General features: G+C 40.3%; 1 protein-coding gene across 1 annotated transcript in view; it reads left to right on the top strand.

The window, feature by feature from the left end:
- UBXN2A (UBX domain protein 2A) overlaps positions 1–23,338 on the top strand; it is a 34,032-nt gene that overhangs the window by 3,028 nt on the left and 7,666 nt on the right. The window contains exons 2-5 of the mRNA XM_040496169.1: positions 9,558–9,696; positions 13,831–13,937; positions 17,109–17,246; positions 18,799–18,954. Of these exons, the coding sequence (XP_040352103.1) occupies positions 9,558–9,696; positions 13,831–13,937; positions 17,109–17,246; positions 18,799–18,954 (540 nt within the window). The remainder of the gene's footprint in view (positions 1–9,557; positions 9,697–13,830; positions 13,938–17,108; positions 17,247–18,798; positions 18,955–23,338) is intronic.

Consider the following 23,338-nt stretch of genomic DNA (forward strand, 5'->3'; position numbering starts at 1 on the left):
GTCCAGTAAAACAAAATGAAGACTGATTTCCTAAGTATATCAGTATTTCAAAGACTATAAAATAGTGAAGATCTGTATTTACTGTGTGTTCCAATAAAGCATACACAGATGCAAATCCTTCACCCATTTGGGCAACAGCTAGTTGATAACCTTATTCAGAACACTGTAGTGAATGAGAAAGTCAGAAGCCAAAATAGATGTTTAAAAGTCCCTTTCCTGAACTTGTATACTTTTTATTATTAGAGGAATTCCTGAAACTTCAAGACTTTTTACTTAGCTATAACAACTTTGATAATCTGGTTTTCACATTATGGAGAGGAGGATTGACATTTGTATCATAAGAGGATAAGGACAAGGGAAAGGATGACAGAGTAGAGAACATAGATGAAATAATAACATTGTCTGGATACTTTTAGTGTTAAGGCAAGTCCTGGTAAATTCATATGCCTATGGGATTTTTGCTGCGTTATAACTTAATATATAGTACAATATAAAGAGATTCTTTGAATTATAAAGAAAAATTAAATGTGTACTTTCTCATTTTTTTCCATCCAAGAATGTCTTTCATACTCTTTTTAAAAAATATTATTATTTTTTAATTTTTTTAACGTTTATTTATTTTTGAGAGAGACAGAGACAGAGTGCGAGCAGGGGAGGAGCAGAGAGAGAGGGAGACACAGAATCCGAAGCAGGCTCCAGGCTCCGAGCTGTCAGCACAGAGCCTGATGTGGGGCTCGAACTCACAAACCGCGAGATCATGACCTGAGCCAAAGTCGGATGTTTAACGGACTGAGCCATCCAGGCACCCCATTTTTAAAAAATATTATTAATAAACCTTGTTTTGGGGGCGCCTGGTAGCTCAGTTGGTTAAGTGTCTGACTGTGGCTCAGGTCACGATCTCGTGGTTTGTGGGTTCCAGCTCCTTGTCGGGCTCTGTGCTGACAGCTCAGAGCCTGGAGCCTGTTTTGGAATCTGTGTCTCCCTCTCTCTCTCTTCCCCTCCCCAGCTCACACTCTGTCTGTCTCTCTCAAAAATAAACATTAAAAATTGTTTTAATAAACTTTATTTTTAAGAGTTTTATATAAATATTGAGCAGTAAATACTCAGTTCTCATATCCCCTACCCCCACCCCCCCCACACAGTTTCTTCTGTTATTAACATCTTGTATTAGTGTAGTTTTTTTTTGTTACAATTGGGAACCAATATTGATACATTATTATCAACTATAGTTTACATTGGGTTCATTCTTTGTATTGTACAGTTCTGTGAGGTTTGAGAAATGGTGCTGATGTATATAACATTATACTTTTTTTTTATGTTTATTTTTTGAGAGAGGGAGAGTGACAGAGTTTGAGTGGGGAGGGGCAGAGATAGAAGGAGACACAGAATCCGAAGCAGACTCCAGGCTCTGAGCTGTTAGCACAGAGCCTGACACGGGGCTTGAACTCACTTACCATGAGATCATGACCTGAGCCGAAGTCAGATGCTTAGCTACTGAGCCACCCAAGCACTCCATATAGTGTTAAACTTTTATTTCTTTATTATTATTATTATTATTAATTTATTTTTTTAAATAATCTCTACACCCAATGTGGTGCTTGAACCACAGCCCCAAACTCGAGTCGCATGTTCTTCTAACCGAACCAGCTAGGTGCCCCTACTGCTGTGGTTTTAATTCCATATATCAGTTGTTATTGCTGGTGTATAAGAAAGCACTTGGCTTTTGTATATTAATCTTGTATTCTGCAACTTTGCTAAAATTACTTATTAGTCCCAGGAGTTTGTTGTTGATGATGATTTGGGATTCTCTGTGTAGACAATCCTGTCATCTGCAGAGAAAGACAGTTTTATTTCTTCCTCCTTCCCATTCTGTATACCTTTTATTTCTTTTATCTGTTTTACTGATTTTGCTAGAATTTCCAACATGGCATTGAAGAGGGGTGGTGAGGAGGGACATCTTTGTCTTACTTCCGATCTTAGGAGGAAAGCATCTAGTTTCTTATCATTAAGTATGTTAGCTGTAGGTTTTTGTAGATTATCTTTATCAAGTTAAGAGAGTTCTTCTCTGTTCCTAATTTGCTGAGAGTTTTTATCGTGTGTGTGTTGGATATTGTCAGCTGCTTTTTCTGCATCTGTTGATATGGTCATGAGTTTTCTTCTTCAGTGTGTGGATGTGATGGATTACATTAATTGATTTTCTCATGGTGAATCAGCCTTGCATACCTGAAAAAAATCCTACTTGGTTGCAGTGTATAAGTCCTTTTACATGTTGGATTAGAAATGCTAATATTTTGTTGAGTATTTTTGCATCTGTATTGACGAGAGATACTGTTTGAGTTTCCCTTTCTTGAAATGTCTTTGTCTGATTTTAGCCGTAGAGCCATGCTGTCCTCATAGAATGAGTTAGAAGTGTTCCCTTCTGCTTTTATTTTCTGAAAGAAATTGTAGACAATTGGTACAATTTCTTAAATGTTTGATAGAATTTGATGTGGGAAACAAAGGCAGAAGGAAATGGCAGATAAAGTTAAATTTCCTTACAACCTGCAGCCCATTGACAAGTACTTGAGGTAGGCAGAGGTTTCTCCAGGAACTCCCTGCTATTCTAATGCTAATGCTTTGCTGGAGGGAAAAATAACCTTAATTTGAAAATAGCTAGGCCTCCACTATCCTGTGAGTCTTCTTTAGCATATGAAAATCTCACTGGAAACTTCCCCTGGACTTTACCCCCCCAACTCCAGTCTCTCCTCATGGATCCGGGGCAGCTCTTCCTGCCCATGGGTCCTGTCCCCGTGCTTTAATAAAATCACCTTTTTGCCCCAAAAACATCTTCAAGAATTCTTTCTTCGCCATCAGCTCTGGACTCCATGAACCACACTATCACCCCAAAACCTCAACAGAATTTGTTATGCCCAGAATTCGTGATCCCCAAAGACCACTAGGGAGCCGAGTCCGATGCAAAAGCAAAGAGCCTTTATTCGAGCTAGCTCGAGCTCAATCCCCTACCTGCACCGACGCAGCGGTGAGATACCAGGGAAAGAGAGCGAGTTTCAAAAGGACAAAGGTTTTATTGGGGCCTAGGGGCAGTTGGTGAGGTAATGGCTGTGGCCTCAGCCGATTGGCTGGGGAAGGGTCCGAGTCCTGTTAGGCAGGTGAGGGGGGGTTACTCAAGGGGAGGAGGTGTGGTCAAGGTGAAGGACACAGAACAAGATGGAGTCGGCTGGCGTAGGCCCGCCCTTTCAAATTCACTAGTGAAATCTTTTGTGCCTGGTGCTTTCTGTTTTGGAGGATTTTTATGGACTCAATTTTCATTTTTTCTTTTCTTTTTATTTTAGCTCAGGCAGGGGAGAGGGACAGAGGAGAGAGAATCTTAAGCAGGCTCCACACTCAGTGGTGCAGAGCCCAACGCAGGGCTCCATCCCACGACCCTGGGATAATGACCTGAGGAGAAATCTAGTTGGACGCTTAACTGACTGAGCCACCCAGGCACCCTGAGTTTTTTTGTTTGTTTGTTTTAAGTTTATTTATTTATTTTGAGAGAGAGAACCCGGGAGCTCATGCCCTAGCTGGGGAGGGGCAGAGAGAGAGAATCCCAAGCAGGATCTGCAATGTCATTGCAGAGCCTGACGCAGGGCTCAATCTCAGGAACCATGAGATCTTGACCTGAGCCGAGATCGAGAGTCAGATGCTTAACCAATTGAGGCCCCCAGGTGCCCCTCAATTTTCTTAATAGATACTAGCCTTTGCATATTATCTTTTCCTCCTCATGTAAGTTTTGGTAGAAAAGTTTGAAGACTGTCCGTTTTATCTAAGCTATCAAATTTGTGGACATCGAGCTGTACATCTTTACACGATGTTCTCTGAACCTTTTAAAAACCTAGACTATTTTCTTACTCATCTTTGTGTCCCCTACCACCTACCATATTATAGGTACTCAATAGATATTTGAATGGCTTAAATTAACATAATGAAGGTTAGTAGAATTTACGTATCAAATAGGTAAAGGAGTAAAGCTGCTTTAGATGGTCAGCTTTATTGGCTTTGTACATAGTAATCAAGTATAAACTGCTTTTTTATAGCCGAGGCACAGGGGGTCCCAAACACTACAGGATCGGCCTCTGGCCACCAACAAAGTCCAAAGGCAGAGTGGTTGTGAAACAAGAGAGGAATTTATTTTGTGACGCCAACACCTGAAAGATAGCCAGGTAAGAGCAGACTAGCATCTCAAAGATTGTCTCCAGAGTGCGGAAAATACTTCCAGGTTTATATAAGGAAAACGTGCAGCAAAGGTGTGTGGGTCTGGGCAGGTAGACATTGAAAGTCAAATCGATCATTGTGTTGGAGTCAATCACTGTCAGGGGCTGGCTGGCTGAGGGCAGTCCTTGTTGCTTAAGGGGGTAGTTTCAGTTCCCATCGGAGGTTGCATTGTCCTCAGGGTCTTTTGCAAAAGCCAAGAAACACTTTGGAAAGACCCCAATTAGAGAGTGAGGTCAAGATGGAGGCACCCAAAGTCCTCTTTCATTCTGAACAGAAAAAAACAAATACCAGAGAGGATTGAGTGGTCATAATGATGTCATTATCTAATATTGTGTGCCAGTGCGTGTACTGACAGAAACTGTATATCAGGTATAGGTTTTTGTATGTGTTTGCTTCTAATCTTCACAGCAACCATGAAAGATAGGTGGTAGTATCTGCATTTGCAGGTGAGAAGCCCCATCACACAGAGGCTAGTAGGTTTCTCACCCAGTCAGTGTGACTCAGTTCCTAAACACAGACACCAGAGCCTCAACTGTTAGGCAGTAGCCTCTACTGCTACACAGCTGTACTGACTGAAGAGACGGGAAAGTCATTAGTACTGTGAGAAATTGTCTCAGCATGTGATTCTTTTTATTAAGAAGTATCCTGTCTTTGCTCTGAGAAAGGCCCCACCCCGCTCGCGTGCTGTCTCTCTCTCAAAAATAGTGAACATTAAAATTTTAATATTTCTTTTATGACAACATAAATGCAAAATAAAATTAATACTTTGTGATAATATGAAGCATCTTTGTATACAGAGATCACCTAGAAGAGTAAAAAGAGCATGCCTACATTAAAATATTGCTCTGAGTGTTGGCAGTTTTTTAAAGGTTATTATTTTTTATGAGGTAATCTTTATTCCCAACATGGGGCTCGAACTCATGACTCCAGGATCAAGAAATACATTGTCTACTGCCTGAGCCAGCCAGGTGCCCCAGCACATAATAATATAGTGATGACTATTTTGTCTAGGACAGTGGTTAAGAGTACAGGCATTGGGTGCCTGAGTTCAGTTTTCGAACTGCTTTCGAATAGTTTTGTGATCTTGGGCAACTTGCTTAAGCTTTTTCTTGACGTGTTAAACAGGGATAAAAATAATATGTGCCTTTTAGGTCAGTGTGCGGGTTGAATGAGTTAACTCATGTGGAGTACTTAAAATAGTTCCTAAAATATATAATAAATGCTCAGTAAATGTTAGCTATTAAGAGAAGCTTTATAGGGGCGCCTGGGTGGCTCAGTTGGTTAAGTGTCCGACTTCGACACAGGTCATGATCTCAAGGTCCGTGAGTTCAAGCCCCGCATCGGGTTCTGTGCTGATAACTCAGAGCCTGGAGCCCTCTTCAGATTCTGTGTCTCTCCCTCTCTCTCTCCCTCCCCCGCTCATGCTCTGTCTCTGTTTCAAAAATAAACGTTAAAAAAATTTAAAAAAAGAAAAGAGAGAAGCTTTATAGCATATCATGCTTAGGTGCATAGATGCGGAAGACGGATTAACAGGGTTTGGATTCTGTCTTTGTCACTTACTAGCTGTGTAAATTCACGTAACTTAGCCTTTCTGTGACTCATTTTCCTTATCTATAAAAATGTGGCTAAGAATATCTACCTTGCAGTTCCTGGCACAGTATGAGAGCTCCAAAAATGTTGTCATTATTTATGGAATCTGAGAAATTGTATTTCAGTACATAGATGAATTTTCTGTATGACTTAAAAAAAGATAAACCAGAAACCATCTTTTCTTTCAAATAATATCTTCAGTAGTATTTCTTTTATGACAGGGGCACCTGGGTGGCTCAGTCAGTTGAGCATCTGACTTTGGCTCAGGTCATGGTCTTACGGTTTGTGGGTTCAAGCCCCTTGTTGGGCTCTGTACTGACAACTCAGAGCTTGGAGCCAGTTTTGGATTCTGTGTTTCCCTCTCTCTCTGCCCCTCCCCACTCTTGCTCTGTCTCTATCTCAAAAATAAATGAACATTTTTTAAAAGTTACACATTTCTCATAAAAAACATAGTGCAAAATAAAAATACAAAATAAAACATAAATGCAAAATAAAAACCAGTAGATGGGAGTAGGCAAAATGGACAAAGAGACTCAAAAGGTACAAATTTCCAGTCATAAGTAATGGGGATATACTATACAGCATAGCAACTATAGTTAATAATATTCTGTTGTATATTGGGAAGTTGCTGAGGGAGTAAATCTTAAACGTTCTCGTCACTGGGGCACATGCGTGGCTGTCGTTAAGCATCCTACTTCAGCTCAGGTCATGATCTCACAGTTTGTGATTTGGAGCCCTGCAGCAGGCTCTGTGCTGACAGCTCAGAGCCTGGAGCCTGCTTTAGATTCTGTGTCCCCCCAAAATAAACATTAAAAAATTTGTAAAATCATTCAAAACATTAAAAAAATTTTTTTTAATGTTTATTTATTTTTGAGAGAGACAGAGAATGCGAGTGGGCTAGGCGCAGAGAGAGAGGGAGACACAGAATCTGAAGCAGGCTCTGAGCTGTCAGCACAGAGCCAGACGTGGGGCTCCAACTCACCAGCTGCGAGATCGTGACCTGAGCCGAAGTCGGACGCTCAACCGACTGAGCCACCCAGGCGCCCCTCATTAAAAAAATTTTTTTGAAAAGTTCTCATGACACAAAAAAATTCTGTAACTGTTAATGGTGATATATGTTAACTAGACTTGCTGTGCTGATCATTTCATAGTATGTACAAATATCAAATCATGTTGTTGACCTAAAACTAATATGTCAGTTTATACCTAAATTTAAGAAAAAATAGAGAGGTGCCTGGGTGTCTCAGTCGGTTGAGTGTCCAGCTCTTGATTTCAGCTCAGGCTATGAACTCACGGTTCATGGGTTTGAGCTCTACATTGGGCTCTACGACAACGTAGAGCTTGCTTGGGATTCTCTCTCTCTCCCTCTCTCTCTCTGCCCTTCCCCACTCATGCTCTCTCCCTCTTTCCCTCTCTCTCTCTCTTTCTCAAAATAAATAAACATTAAAATTTTTTTCCAATGTTTGTTTATTTTTGAGAGAGAGAGAGAGAGAGAGAGAGAGACAGAGACAGAGACAGCACGAGCAGGGGAGGGGCAGAGAGAGAAAGACACAGAATCCAAAGCAGGCTCCGGGCTCTGAGCTGTCAGCACAGAGCCCAACATGGGGCTCGAACCCATGAACTGCAAGATCATGACCTGACCAAAAGTCGGACGCTTAACCAACTGAGACACCCAGCCATCCCAATAAATAACCATTTAAAAAAAGAAAAATAGAGAGGCACCTGGCTGGCTCAGTCAGAGGAGCATGTGACTCTTGATCTCCTGGTTGTAAATTCAGGTCCCATGTTGGGCTTTGAGATTATTTAAAAAGAAAATCTTGAATAATAAGGGGCGCCTGGGTGGCTCAGTTGGTTGAGAGTTCAACTCTTGATTTCAGCTCAGGTCATGATCCCAGGGTCATGGGATTGAGCCCCATGTCGGGCTGTGTGCTGAACATGGAGCTTGTTTAGGATTCTCTCTTTCCCTTTTCCCTCTGTGCCTCCCCCCCCCCCCCCGCCTCTCTCCTCCTCAAAAATAAATATATTAAAAAAAATTTTTATGTAAAAATAATAAATAAGATAATTGATTTAAAAAATAGTGGAGTATCGGGGCACCTGAGTGGCTTGGTCGGTTAAGCGTCCGACTTCGGCTCAGGTCGTGATCTCACGGTCTGTGAGTTCGAGCCCCGCGTTGGGCTCTGTGCTGACTGCTCAGAGCCTGGAGCCTGTTTCAGATTCTGTGTCTCCCTCTCTCTCTGACCCTCCCCCGTTCATGCTCTGTCTCTCCCTGTATCAAAAATAAATAAACGTTAAAAAAAAAATTAAAAAAAAAATAGTGGAGTATTAATTACAGATCAAAGTCTTCAGTGAGAAGTCTTATTCTGAAGTTACGCAAATCAAAACTATGATTAGGACCGTTCCTGACACACTATCCCCTTTAGTTTCAAAAGTGCTTTCTGTGACCAAAAAGTACATAGTAACTGTGGTGTCTAAATGGGGTGTCTCTCAATCGATTGGATGGGGGCCCTCAAATGTGAAAGAATTCACCTCAGGCAGAACAAAGGAGATAGGGTTTATTGAATACACTTCAAAGGAGCAGGGGCAGGACTGCAGAGGAGGAACTGGAACAAGGCAGTGGGTGGGGGTTGTTTTAGAGGGGAAAAGTGAAGAGGTATGGGAACACATGGAATTTTCCCTTTTTTGGTAACTTCTTGGTTGTGAGTAGCCCATTGTTAGGGCCTATGGATGTTTTGAGGTGGGTCACCTGCTGGGCCTCTTCATAGCCAAGTGGTCACTGTGGGACCTTTTCACATTCCATTGCTCAACCCTGTTTGCCTACAAGCAGCCTCTGCAAGGGCACCTGGGTGGTTCAGTAGGTTAAGAGTCCTAGTCTTGGTTGTGGCTCTTGTCATGATCTCACAATTTGTGGGATGGAGCCCAGCATCGGGCTCTGTGCTGATAGCAAAGAAAAAAACAAAAAACAAAAAACAGCCTTTGTAGTAACCTTGTGAAGCTATTTTGAGCTTTTTACAAAGAACACATTTTTTTCCTCTGGACCAGTGATTTTCAACCTGGTGAAGTTTTGTCCCCCAGAGGACACCTGGGAATGTCTAGAGATGGTTTCAGTTGTTGTAACACTGGAAGAAGGGGTGGGTGGAGGAAGCATGATACTGGCATCTACTGGATAAAGGCCACATATGCTGCTGAATATCCTACAATGGACAGGGCAGCTCACACAACAAAGAACTATCCCTCCCCAAATGTGAGTAGACTGAAATGGAGAAGACCTTGCTCTGGACCAAAAGGGTTAATGACTTCCCAAGGTCACATATCTGCTGGAATCTTAATTTAGAAACAGGTCTTGGCACCTGGGTGGTTTAGTCAACAGCTAAGCATCCAACTTCTATTCAGGTCATGGTCCCGTGGATCACGAGTTCAAGCCCTGCATTGGACTCTATGCTGACAGTTCAGAGCCTGGAGCCTGCTTCAGATTCTGTGTCTCCCTGTCTCTGTGCCCCTCCCCTGCTTGTTCTCCCTCCTCCCGCCCGCCCTCCCTCTCTCTCTCTCTCTCTCTCTCTCTCTCTCTCAAAAATAAAACATTAAAAAATTTTTAATTTAGAAGTGAGTGTGAATTGTGTACAAGGAAGTGTCTGAGTTCAAGATCCCTTAACAAGAACAATTCATGTAACTTTTTGGAAAATTAGGACTGCTTATTTTTCTTTTTTTATGTGTAGGGTCTGTGAAACAGGATCTGACAACCAACCTCTTAGTGATGATCGACAAACAAATTGTGAATATTTTGTTGACAGCCTTTTTGAGGAAGCTGAGAAGGTTGGTGCCAAATGTGTGTCTCCCACTGAACAGAAGAAACAGGTAAATGTCCATAATTTTTTCTCTTCCAGTGTTTCTCAAAATAGGGACCATATTTTGGGTCCATGAGGTCAAAAGTGTTTTCATAATAATAGTAAGCTATTACTACCTTTTCCACTGTGTTGACATTGCACTAATACCACAAAAGCAATGTGGGTTATACTGCTGGTGCCTTAGGAGGCATCAAGGCAGTAGCACCAAACTGTACTAGTCATTACCATATTTTCTCCCTGCTCTTGGTCAGGGGCATGTTAGTTTCAATGAAGAATGCCCTTGATGAAACCAGGCTTAGGATAGCTTTATAAAAAACAGTGTGAAGAGAAGAGAGCATTGGAAATAGATGGCTTAAAACCTTGTAAGCCTAGGGGTGCCTGGGTACCTCAGTCATTGAGCATTCTTCGGTGTTCAAGATGACTTTTGATTTTGGCTCAGTGCATGGTCCCAGGATGCTGGAATCTAGCCCCACGTTGGGCTCCAAGCTGAACATGGAGCCTACTTAAGGTTCTCTCTCTCTCCCTCTTTCTCCCTCTCTCTCCTCTCTCCCCACTTCCTCCCTCTCCCTCTCTCCCTCCCCTCCTCTCTCCCTCCCCCTCCCTCCCTCCCTCCCTCTGTTCTTCTCCCTTATTCACTTGTTGGAGCATGCGCACTCTCTGTAATTAAGAGGGAAAAAAAAAAAAAAAGCCTTGCAAGCCTAAGTCTATGTTTCCCTTTATTCTGCCTTCACACTTGATTGATACAATGCCATTCTGGTATCTGAGCTTTTGTATGTGGCACATTTTTTACTTCCTGAAAGCTTTAAAATCTTTTTTTTTTTTTTTTAATTATTTTTTGAGAGAGAGACTGAGCGTGAGCAGGGGAGGGGCAGAGGGAGACAGAAACAAGAATCCCAAGCAGGCACGGAGCCTGATGCAGGGATCGGACCCACGAACTGTGAGATCAAGACCTGAGCTGAAGTTGGATGCTTAACTGACTGACCTACCCAGGAGCCCCTCCCTGAAAGCTTTTAGAATATTTAATTCTAGGGACGCCTGGGTGGCGCAGTCGGTTAAGCATCCGACTTCAGCCAGGTCACGATCTCGCGGTCCGTGAGTTCGAGCCCCGCGTCAGGCTCTGGGCTGATGGCTCAGAGCTTGGAGCGTGTTTCCGATTCTGTGTCTCCCTCTCTCTCTGCCCCTCCCCCGTTCATGCTCTGTCTCTCTCTGTCCCAAAAATAAATAAACGTTGAAAAAAAAAATTTAAAAAAAAAAAAGAATATTTAATTCTATGTTCTCATGGGCCTTGATGTGGGTCCTTTTTCATTCATTCAATGTAGAAGCTCTTGTTTTACTATTCTAGGACATTTTCTGTTCTTTTGTCTCTTCTTTTTTTTTCTTTTCTTTCCTTTCCTTTTCTTTTCTTTTCTTTTCCTCTTTTATTTATTTTGAGAGAGTGGGAGCCGGGAAGGGCAGAGAGAGAATCCCAAGCCGGCTCCATACTGCCAGTGCAAAAAACAAAGCGTTATGCGTGGCTCAAACTCACAAACCATGATCATGACCTGAGCCAAAATCAAGTTGGCTGCTTAACCAACTGAGCCACCCAGGCACTTAATTTTTATATTATTTCTCCTATTTTCTACCTCTTTGTTGTTTTGTTCTATTTTATTTTAGTATTTTTTAAAGATATTATTATTATTATTATTATTATTATTATTATTAACGTTATTCATTTTTTTAGAGTTAGAGAAACAGAGTGTGAGTGGTGGAGGAGCAGAGGGAAAGGGAGACACAGAATCTGAAGCAGGCTCCAGGCTCTGAGCTGTCAGCACAGAGCCCCACTCGGGGCTAGAATCCATGAACTGTGAAATCTTGACCTGGACTGCAGTTGGATGCTTAACTGACTGAGCCACCCAAGCGCCCCTATTTTTTTATTTTTAAGTTATCTCCACACGCCATGTGGGGCTCAAACTTAGAACTCCAAGATCAAGAATCACGTGCTCCACAGTCTGAGCCAGCCAAGCACCCCTGTTTTGCTCTATTTTATTTTGTTTTGTTTTATTTTATTTTTTATTTTTTTTAATGTTTATTTTTAAGAGAGAGCATGCTGAGGTGCCTGGGTGGCTCAGTTGGTTAAGCGTCCGACTTCGGCTGGGGTTGTGATCTCCTGGTTCGTGAGTTCAAGCCCTTCGTCGGGCTCTGGGCTGACAGCTCAGAGCCTGGAGCCTGTTTTGGATTCTGTGTCTCCCTCTCACTCTGCCCTTCCCCCCACGTATGCTTTGTTTGTCTCTCAAAAATGAATAAATGTTAAAAAAAATTTTTTTTAAATATTAAAAAAGGAGAGCACGCAAGAGAGAGGAAGGGAAGGAGCAGAAAGAGAGGGAGACAGAAGAGCTAAAGCCTGCTCTGCGCTGACGGCAGACATCCTGATGTTGGGCTTCAACTCACAAACTGAGATCATGACCTGAGCCAGCATCGGATGCTTAAGCAACTTAGCCACCCAGGCATCCCTTGTTCTGTTTCTGTATATGCATTTTTTATTTTTATTTTTATTTTTATTTTATTTTATTTTTTATTTTTATTTTATTTATTTTAAATGTGGCCTTTATTTTTATTTAAAAAAAATTTTTTTAACATTTATTTATTTTTGAGACAGAGACAGAGCATGAACGGGGGAGGGTCAGAAAGAGAGGGAGACACAGAATCCGAAACAGGCTCCAGGCTCTGAGCGGTCAGCACAGAGCCCGATGTGGGGCTTGAACTCACAGACTGCGAGATCATGACCTGAGCTGAAGTCGGTCGCTTAACCGACTGAGCCACCCAGCGCCCCTATTTTTATTTTTTTAAGTTTATTTTGAGAAAGTTTGAGTTGGAGAGGGGCAGAGAGACAGGGAAAGAGTGAGAGAATCCCAAGCAGGGTCTGCACTGGCAGTGCAGAGCCCAACTTGGGGCTCAAACTCTCAAACCATGAGAGCATGACCTGAGCTGAAGTCAGATGCTTAACCAACTAAGCCATCCAGACACCCCTGTATATACATTTTTTAAAGTGAACTTTATGCCCAGCTGGGGCTCAAACTCACAACCAGGTCAAGAGTCTTATGTTATACCGACTGAGCCAGCCACAGATCCCTATATACATTATTTTTGATATTTTACACTTGAAGTTTGCTCTTAAGAGTGATACATTAAAAAGGCACCTTGGTGGCTAAGTGGGTTAAGCGTCCAACTTCAGCTCAGGTCATGATTTTGAAGTTCGTGGGTTTGAGGCCCATGTTGGGCTCTGTGCTGACAGCTCAGAGCCTGGAGCCTTCTTCAGATTCTGTGTCTCCCTCCCTCTCTGCCCCTCCCCTGCTCGCATTGTGTCTCACTGTCTGTCTCTCAAAAATAAATAAATGTTAAAAAAAAAATTTTGCAGAAGGTGATCAGGATGTACAAACTTCCAAGTGTAAGATAAATAATTACTGGAGTTATAATGCACAATGGATGACTGCTCTAATACATAAGAAAATTAGAGTAAATCTTCTGAGTTATCATCACAAGGAGAAAATTCTTTTCTTCTCTTTGTTTTTTTTAAATTTTTAAAAATGTTTATGTATTTTTTGAGAGAGAGAGAGACAGAACACAAGCAGGGGAGGGGCAGAGAGAGAGAGGGAGACACAGTTCTGAAGCAGGCTCCAGGCTCTGAGCTGTCAGCACAGAGCCGGACCTGGGGCTGGAACTCAGGAACCAAGAGCCGAAGTTGGATGCTCAACCAGCTGAGCCACCCAGGCACCCCTTCTTTTCTTTTTATTGTATCTATATGAGTATTATGAGTGTTAGCTGAACCTATTGTGGTAATTATTTTACAATACACGTAAATCAGAGCATAACGTTCTATGCATTAAACTTACATAGTGATGTGTATTAGTTTCTCAGTAAAACTGGAAAAAAAATTGTAGTTTGGTAATGGATGTTAACTAAAATGTGATACTCATCTCGCAGTATGTGCATATATAAGGTCATTTTGTTGTACACTAAAAAGTAAGTACAATGTTATATGTCAATTTTATCAATTTTAAAAAGGAAATGAATGATACATAAAATATATACAATAGAAAAAAAATTCAGAATTTTAATCTAGTACATTTTATTAACGTAATACATTTTTTTTCTTACTCTTTTGCAGGTAGATGTTAGTATAAAATTATGGAAAAATGGATTCACAGTCAATGATGATTTCCGAAGTTACTCTGATGGTGCAAGTCAGCAGTTTCTAAACTCCATCAAAAAGGGGTAAGCATTCTTTGTAAACTCAAGGATATTTTAAACGTTTCATTTGGCAGAATCCACATTATTACATATAGCTATGGTTGGCACGAATCCCTGAAGCAATGTAAAAAATATAGATAAATCTCATTATATAAATATTAAAAACATATTTGCCAGCAACACTTATATGCAGTCAAAAGAGAACTGCCAGACTGGAAGTACTTGTTTCATGTATGTCATGAAAATGGAATATATATACAATTCCTATGAATCACTAAGAAAAAAATGGAAAGAATATTTTATATATTTGTACCGCTTGATCTGCTTTATAACAGTATGCATTTGATAAAAGTGAATGATATACGTCTATATATTAACATGAGAAGATTTCCGTGGTATCTTTTATTTTTAAAAAGTTTGCAGGGACGCCTGGGTAGCTCAGTCAGTTGAGCGTCTGACTCTTGATTTTGGCTCATGTCTTCATCTCACACTTCGTGAGATCCAGCCCCACGTCAGGCTCTGTGTTGACAGCATCAAGTCTGCTTGAGATTCTCTTTCTCTCTTTCACTGCCTCTCCCCTGCTGGTGCTCTGTCTCTCTCAAAGCAGATAAATAAACTTAAAAAAAAAAAAAAAGCAGTTTGCAGAGAATACTGATAATTTGTATACATCAATACCATCTGCAGAAAAAATAAAACAATTACATGGAGTTTTATTATATGTATAGAGAAAATCTAGGAGATAAAACACCAGAGTTTTGTGGGGTTTTAAAATTTTTTTTAATGTTTATTTTCTAGAGAGAGAGAGAGACAGAATATGAGTGGGGGAGGGGCAGAGAGAGAGGGAGACACAGAATCTGAAGCAGGCTACAGGCTCTGAGCTCTCAGCACAGACCCAGACACAGGGCTTGAACTCACGAACTGCGAGATCATGACCTGAGCTGAAGTCAGACAGTTAACTAACTGAGCCACCCAGGTGCCCCAATGTGTGTTGTTTATGTTTTTGTTTTAATGTAAGCTCTAGGCCCAACATGGGGCTTGAACTCACAATCCCTACCAAGATGAAGAATCGCATGCTCAGGGCGCCTGACTGGTTCAGTTGGTGGAACATGTGATTCTTGATCTCAGGTTCCTGAGCCCTAGGGGTTGTGTGTTTGAGCCCTACATTGGGTGTAGAGATTACTTTAAAAAAAAAAAAAGTGAAAGAATTGCATAGTCTACCAACTGAGCCAGCCGGGTGCCCCAGTTTTTTTTTTATTAAAGTGAGAGTAGGTTTATAAGGAATGTCTCTTTCTTTCTTTTTAGTTATTTATTTATTGATTTTGAGAGAGAGTGAATGTATGGGGGATGGGGGATGGGCATTGAGAGAGGATCCCAAGAAGGCTCCACCCATCAGTGCAAAACCTGACTCAGGGCTTGATCTCAGGAACCATGAAATCATTAGCTGAGCTGAGAATAAGAGTTAGTCACTTAACCAACTGAGCCACCCAAGTACCCTAGGATTGTCACTTTCCAAGTTGACTTATGTTTACATTTTTTACACCTTTTTTTTAGAACAAACATGTATTGCTTATTTTTAAATAAAAATTTTTTGAAGTATAACATATACAGAAAAGTACAAAAATCCTAAGTATAAAATGAATTTGTATTATTTCAGTTATCAAGAAAAAATTATATTATGTTAAAACTTGTAATTTGGTTAAAATTTTCCCATGGAAGTTCATTGCTCATATATCTGTGTATTCCATAACATTGTAAACTTTCAAGTGTTCATTAGAAAAGACTGCTTTAAAAATTTTTTTTTTTAATGTTTATTTATTTTTGAGACAGAGAGCATGAATGGGGGAGGGTCAGAGAGAGAGGGAGACACAGCATCTGAAACAGGCTCCAGACTCTGCGCGGTCAGCACAGAGCCCGACGCAGGGCTCGAAGTCACGGACTGCGAGATCATGACCTGAGCCAAAGTCAGACGCTCAACCAACTGAGCCACCCAGGCGCCCCAAGACTCTGCTTTTAAAAGATCGTAAGGTTCAAAAAAGTTTACCTTGTTCAGAAGAGAAGCATCTGTGGTATATGAGACAGAGCCTCTGATGGAGTCCACGTCCTAACTGTGTTACTTTATCTTTCTGTTAGGAGTATGAAATGTGAAAACGCTTTTTTAAATTCTACATGTTTTGTATTTTATTTCATCATGTGTAGAGTAAATCTATATATTTTTTAATGTTTTTATATTTCTATTTAAAAGTGGAAATGAGAGCCTGATTTTTCTAGCACATTTTTAGTTTTATTCAGACACCTATAAAGAGATCAAATTGTTTAAATTTAGCAGAATATAGTCATCAAATATTTCATGACTTTAGTACTATTCTAGGTACTGCTGAGTAACTCAAGCTGTTCATGAATTTGTAGTCTTAAAAATTAACTCTGTACTTGGGGCACCTGGGTGGCTCAGTCAGTTAAGCATCTGACTTCAGTTCAGGTCATGGTCTCCACAGTTTGTGCGTTCGAGCCCAGCATTGGGCTCTGTGCTGACGGCTCAGAGCCTGGAGCCTGTTTCAGATTCTGTGTTTCCTCTCTCGTTGCCCCTCCCCAGCTCATGTGTGTGGGCTCTCTCAAAAATAAATGAACAAACATGAAAAGAAATTACTCTGTATTGTTCTTACTTCTTGGTACTCATCTTATTTGACTGTATTTTTTTTTTTTTTATTTTTATTTTTTCAACGTTTATTTATTTTTGGGACAGAGAGAGACAGAGCATGAACGGGGGAGGGGCAGAGAGAGAGGGAGACACAGAATCGGAGACAGGCTCCAGGCTCTGAGCCATCAGCCCAGAGCCTGATGCGGGGCTCGAACTCACGGACCGCGAGATCGTGACCTGGCTGAAGTCGGACGCTTAACCGACTGCGCCACCCAGGCGCCCCTTATTTGACTGTATTTTAAATACATCCAGTTTGGGAGCAAATAGCTGGCTCAGTCAGTAGAACATCTGACTCTTGATTGGGTTGTGGGTTTGAGCCCCACATTGGGTGGAGAGATTACTTAAAAATAAAGTTTTAAGAATATATTTAGTTTTTTATTGTATTATATATGCCTCTTATTTCTACATATTTTTCAGTTCTGTTTGCATACAGAATATGTTTTTCAGAGAAAGAAAAAACATATTGGGAGCTTTATCACTTTGTTTCTTTTCCTTCCTAGGGAATTACCTTTGGAATTACAGGGAATTTTTGATAAAGAGGAGGTGGATGTTAAAGTTGAAGACAAAAAAAATGAAGTATGTGTGTCAACGAAGCCGGTGTTCCAGCCCTTTTCAGGACAGGGTCATAGACTGGGAAGGTAAATAGGCTCATTAGCTGTGTTTTCCATAAACAGAGGCTTGACTAATACTCAGCTTGTCATTATTTTACAATATAGACCATATATAAAGAGCTTATCATTTCTCTCATTGGAAGTGAGATTATTCTTAACTTTCATGAGGACTCCTAGGTCCTATTTACTTTAGTGTAAATTAACACATGCTGGTAGTACACTAAAAAAATCGTGGAGGCTTTTTTGATTTTACCAAATTAAAAGGACGTGGATTATTTAGGACATTAGGCAGAATTGGATGTATATATAATTTTTCTCCCTTGCACCCACTCCTTGATCATTGCCATTAATGTTACAGAGTACATATGTTAAGTTTTGAATATAGGGTTCAATTTTATACTTATCAGTGCCTTCAACGTTGTGTTCTGTGATAAGTATCTGAATTGTGAGGTAATAAAACTGAAAAATGCATGATAAAGTTAGTATCCATATCAAAGCCTTTAGTGTCACATTTTGCAGTCTTCATCGTATCTGTCTTATGACACAATTACAAAGAGGTTACATACGTGATTGCTTGTATTTTTATGCATTCTCATATATTATCAAGGTTGGTAAAGTTAACTACATATTCATCCACACATATAAAAATATTCAGATGTCGAGGCACCTGGGTGGCTCCGTTAAGCGTCCAACTTCAGCTCAGGTTATGATCTCATGGTTTGTGAGTTTGAGCCCCACATTAGGCTCTGTGCTGACGGCATGGAACCTGCTTTGAGTTCTGTGTCTCCCTCTCTCTGTCTGCACACATTCCCTCCTACCCCCACTCATGCTCTGTCTCTCTGTCTCAAAAATGAATAAACACTAAAAAAAATTCAGATGTAACTTTCAGAATAATCAGGAAATACTTTGCTTCCTTTTTTTCCCCCTTTATAACCCAAACATTAATCTCTTGAAAACTTATTTTTTACAGAAAATTTTTTTAAAGTTTTATTTATTTTTGGGAGAGAGAGAGAGAGAGAGAGAGAGAGAGAGAGAGAGAGAGAGAGAGACAACGCAATTAGGGGAAGGGCAGAGAGAGAGGGAGTCACAGAATCTGAAGACAGGCTCCAGGCTCTGAGCTGTCAGCACAGAGCCTGTCATGGGGCTCCATCTCAGGAACTGTGAGATCATGACCTGAGCTGAAGTCGAACACTAACTGACTGAGCCACCCAGGTGCCCCATTTCTTACAGAAATGAGGAGTAGTAGGTAAAGGTAAAGTCCGTGGATCTAATAACCCTGTAAAATTATTCTCTAAGGTGCTATTTAAATAATTACAATATATTTACAATATTTTATCATATATTTACATAGCATTCTACAGTCTTACAAATTACTCAGATATGCCTAATTTCATTAGGTTCCTACATTCATCTCATCATATATGATGGACATAATATTGTTATTATTAAGGAAATAGCATTGACTTACTAAAATCTTGCTAAAGTATACTTAATGTAAAATTTTTGTAGTAATTATTTAATGATAAGGTTTTGCTTAATGAACAACATGCATCTGATTTTGTTGTCTGGATTTTCTTAGTGCCACACCAAAAATTGTTTCTAAGGCAAAGAGTATTGAAGTCGAGAATAAAAATTTGTCTGTTGTTCAACTAAACAACCTGGAACCCATCACTAACGTACAGATCTGGTTAGCCAATGGAAAACGGATTGTCCAGAAATTTAACATTTCTCATAGGTGAGTCTTCCATTTCATTATTTGTCTTAATTTTTTTCCTTTTTAAATTTCTTTTCAGTTCAGTAGGCAGAGTTTAAGAACTAAGCAAGGATCTTAGCAGTTCTCTAAACATATCATGAAAATAAAAATTTTTGGAGATGAAGTATTTTCAGTTTGTTGTATGGATTATCATTTGGTTAGTTTTCCTATATATCTAAATATGTAATTTTATTAATTTATTTTTAATTTACTTTTGTAAACATTGTTTTTAAGTGAAAGTATCTTTTTTTTTTAATTTTTTTTAACGTTTTATTTTATTTTTGAGACAGAGAGAGACAGAGCATGAACGGGGGAGGGGCAGAGAGAGAGGGAGACACAGAATGTGAAACAGGCTCCAGGCTCTGAGCCATTAGCCCAGAGCCCGACGCGGGGCTCGAACTCACGGACCGCGAGATCGTGACCTGAGTTGAAGTCGGACACTTAACCGACTGAGCCACCCAGGCGCCCCTGAAAGTATCTTTTTTTAATGTTTGCTTATTTTTGAGAGAGAAAGAGCGAGGTGAGCCAGGGAGGGGCAGAGAGCGAGGGGGACAGAGGACCCGAAGCAGGCTCTGCACTGACAGCAGAGAACCCAATGTGGGGCTTGAACTCAACGATGGGATCATGACCTGAGCAAAGTTGGACACTTAAGTGACTGAGCTGCCCTGGTGCCCTGTAACCATTTTTGTTTAATGTTTATTTTTTTATTTAGAGAGAGCATGCACACGTGTGCACAAGTGAGGGAAGAACAGACAAGGAGGGAGAGAGAATATGAAGCAGGTCTTGCATTGTCAGTGCAGTCTGTCACAGGGCTCATCTCACAAACCGTGAGATTGTGACCCGAGCTGAGATCAAGAGTCAGATGCTTACCCTACTGAGCCACCCAGGCGCCCCTAGATATATAATTTTAGAAGAATTATTTTTAATATATTTTAAAATCAGTCGTTAGCATTATATGCATATTTTCTGTTGAAAAATATACAGAAAAATATTGAAAGAAATTGAAGTCATTTGAAATTCCATCACCCGGAGATAATCACTATTGTCAGTTTCATGGGTTTTTCCAGTCTTTTATCTCTTAAAATTTTTAATATTTTGGGGCGCCTGGGTGGCTCAGTTGGTTGAGTGTCCGACTTCGGCTCAGGTCACAATCTCGCGGTCCGTAAGTTCGAGCCCCGCGTCGGGCTCTGGGCTGATGGCCCAGAGCCTGGACCCTGCTTCCGATTCTGTGTCTCCCTCTCTCTCTGCTCCTCCCCCATTCACGCTCTGTCTCTCTCTGTCTCAAAAATGAATAAACGTTAAAAAAAATTAAAAATAAAAATAAATTTAAAATAAAAAAATTTTTTTTAAATTTTTTTTAACGTTTATTCATTTTTGAGACAGAGAGAGACAGAGCGTGAATGGGGGAAGGTCAGAGAGAGAGGGAGACACAGAATCTGAAACGGGCTCCAGGCTCTGGGCCGTCAGCACAGAGCCCAATGCGGGGCTCGAACTCACGGACCGTGAGATCGTGACCTGAGCCGAAGTCGGACGCCCAACCGACTGAGCCACCCAGGCGCTCCTATTTTATTTTTTAAGTAAACTCTACCCCCATCATGGAGCTTGAACTCGTGATCCTGAGATTACAAGTTTCGTGCTCTTCCAAGTGAGCCAGCCAGGCACCCCAAAAATTTTTGTTCATTTTAATTAGAAGTAGGAACATACTGTGCATAGGTTTCCTTCTTTATTTAAAAACATTTAAACATTTTGGAGAGAAATGTTTTACATAAAAGTTATATATGTATAGTTAAATTAATAATAAGATAAATACATATATTGTCTCACTCAGAACAAACACCAATGTATCTGTGTGCCTTTCTTTGGTCATATTTCTTTCCTTTTGTGCAGGAGATACTCTATTCTGAATTTGTGTTATTCTTCTGCTTTTTTTTTTTTAAGTCCTTTATTTTGAGAGAGAGACAGCATGGGTAGGGGAGAGACAGGGAGGGAGAGAGATAATCCAAGCAGGCTCTGTGCTGTTAGCACAGAGCCCAGTGAGGGACTCGAACTCCTGAAACTGAGATCATGACCTCAGCTGAAACCAAGAGTCGGACGCTTAACAGCTGAGCCACCCAGGCGCATCCTTCATCTGGTTTTATTCATAGGTTTGCCAAGTACATATGTATCTTTTAAAAATATTGAGTTGTTTTGCTCATTTTCAATTAATTATCTTAAGTTTTACAACAATCATAAACATACAGAAAAATTTTAAGAACACTATAAAGAACTTTTTTTTCCTAGCCATTCAAGAGTAAGTTGCCAAGCTGATGACCCATCACCCAAAATACTCTCTGATATTTCCTACAAACATGGGCATTATCCCATATAACCACAATTCAACCATCTGGAAATGTAACACTGATACACTTCTTCCAGCTAATGTTTGGCCCTATTCAAAGTTTGTCATTTAATCCGATATTATCCATTTTATCCAAAGACTATTCAGAATCACACATGTCCCAGTTTCTGGGGTTTTTTTTTTTATTGTTGTTGTGTTTTTTGTTTCTTCCAAGATTTTATTTAAATCCTAGTTAGTTGACATATAATGTATTATTGGTTTCAGAATCAGAATTTGGTGATTAATAATTTACATATAACAACACCCAGTGCTCATCATAACAAGTGCCCTCCTGAGTGTTCATCACCCATCTAGCCAGTCCCCCACCCACCTCCTTCCATTAACAGTGTTTGTTCTCTATCATTAAGAATCTCTTATGGTTTGCTTCCCTGCCTCCCATATATTCTTTTTTTCCCCCTTCCCATATGTTCGTCTATTTTGTTTCCTAAATTCCACATGAGTGAAATTATGATATTTGTTTTTTTTTTCACTGACTTATTTCACTTAGCATAATACAGTGTGTAGTTCCATCCATGTTGTTGCACATGGCAAGATTTCATCCTTTTCAATGGCTGAGTAATATTCCATTGTGTGTATATGTGCATCTGTGTACACATGCGCATGCATATACACACGTGTCCTTTATCCATTCATCAGTTGATGGACACCTGGGCTCTTTCCATGGTTTGGCTATTGTTGCTAATGGTGCTGTAAACATCAGAGTATATGTGCCCCTTCAAATCAGTATTTTTGTATCCTTTGAGTAAATAGCTAGTAGTGCAATTGCTAGGGCTAGGGTAGTTCTGTTTCTAACTTTCTGAGGAACCTCCATACTATTCTCCAGAGTGGCTGCAGCAGTTTGCATTCCCACCAACAGTGCAAGAGGGTTCCCCTTTGCCCACGTCCTCACCAACATCTGTTGTTTTCCTATGTTGTTAATGTTAGCCATTCTGACGGGTGTGAGGTTGTATCTCATTGTGGTTTTGATGTGTATTTCCCTGGTGATGTGTGATGTTGAACATCTTTTCATGTGTCTGTTAGCCATCTGGATGTCTTTGGAAAAATGTCTATTCATGTCTTTTGCCCATTTCTTCACTGGATTATTTGTTTTTTGGGTGTTGAGTTTGATAAGTTCTTAATAGACTTTAGATACTAACGCTTTTTCAGGTATGTCATTTGCATATATCTTTTCCATTCCATAGGCTGCCCTTTAGTTTTGTTGATTGTTTCCTTTTCTCTGCAGAACTTTTTATCTTGATGAAGTGCTAATAGTTCATTTTTGGTTTTGTTTCCCCTGTCTCCATCAGTGTGTCAGGTAAGAAGTTGCTATGGCTGAAGTCGGAGACGTTGCTGCCTGTATTCTCCTCTAGGATTTTGATGGTTTCCTGTCTCACATTTAGGTCTTTCATTCATTTGGAATTTAGTTTTGTGTGTGGTGTAGGAAAGTGGTCTAGTGTCATTCTTCTGCATGTTGCTGTCCAGTTTTCCCAACAGCATTTGTTGAAGAAACCTTTTTCTCATTACATATTCTTTCCTGCTTTGTTGAACATGAATTGACCACATGGCTGTGGGCCCATTTCTGGGTTTTCTGTTTTGTTCCATTGATCTATGTCTGTTTTTGTGCCAGTACCATACTGTCTTGATGACTACAGCTTGGTAATATAGCTTGAAGTCCGGAATTGTGATGCCTCCAGCTTTGCTTTTCTTTGTCAGGATTGCTTTGACTATTCACGGTTTCTTGTGATTCCATACAAATTTTAGGATTGTTTGTTCTAGCTCTGTGAGAAATGCTGGTGATATTTTGATAGGGATTGCATTAATTGTGTAGATTGCTTTGGGTAGTACAGACATTTTAATCATGTTTGTTTTTCCAATCCATGAGCATGGAATTTTTTTCCTATTTCTTTGTGTTCTTTTCAATTTCTTTCATAAGTGTTCTGTAGTTTTCAGATCTTTTAACCTTTTTCATTAGGTTTATTCCTAAGTATC

Source organism: Herpailurus yagouaroundi, unplaced genomic scaffold, assembly GCF_014898765.1.
Source record: "Herpailurus yagouaroundi ecotype Mexico unplaced genomic scaffold, PumYag 188, whole genome shotgun sequence".
Lineage (NCBI taxonomy): Eukaryota > Metazoa > Chordata > Mammalia > Carnivora > Felidae > Herpailurus > Herpailurus yagouaroundi.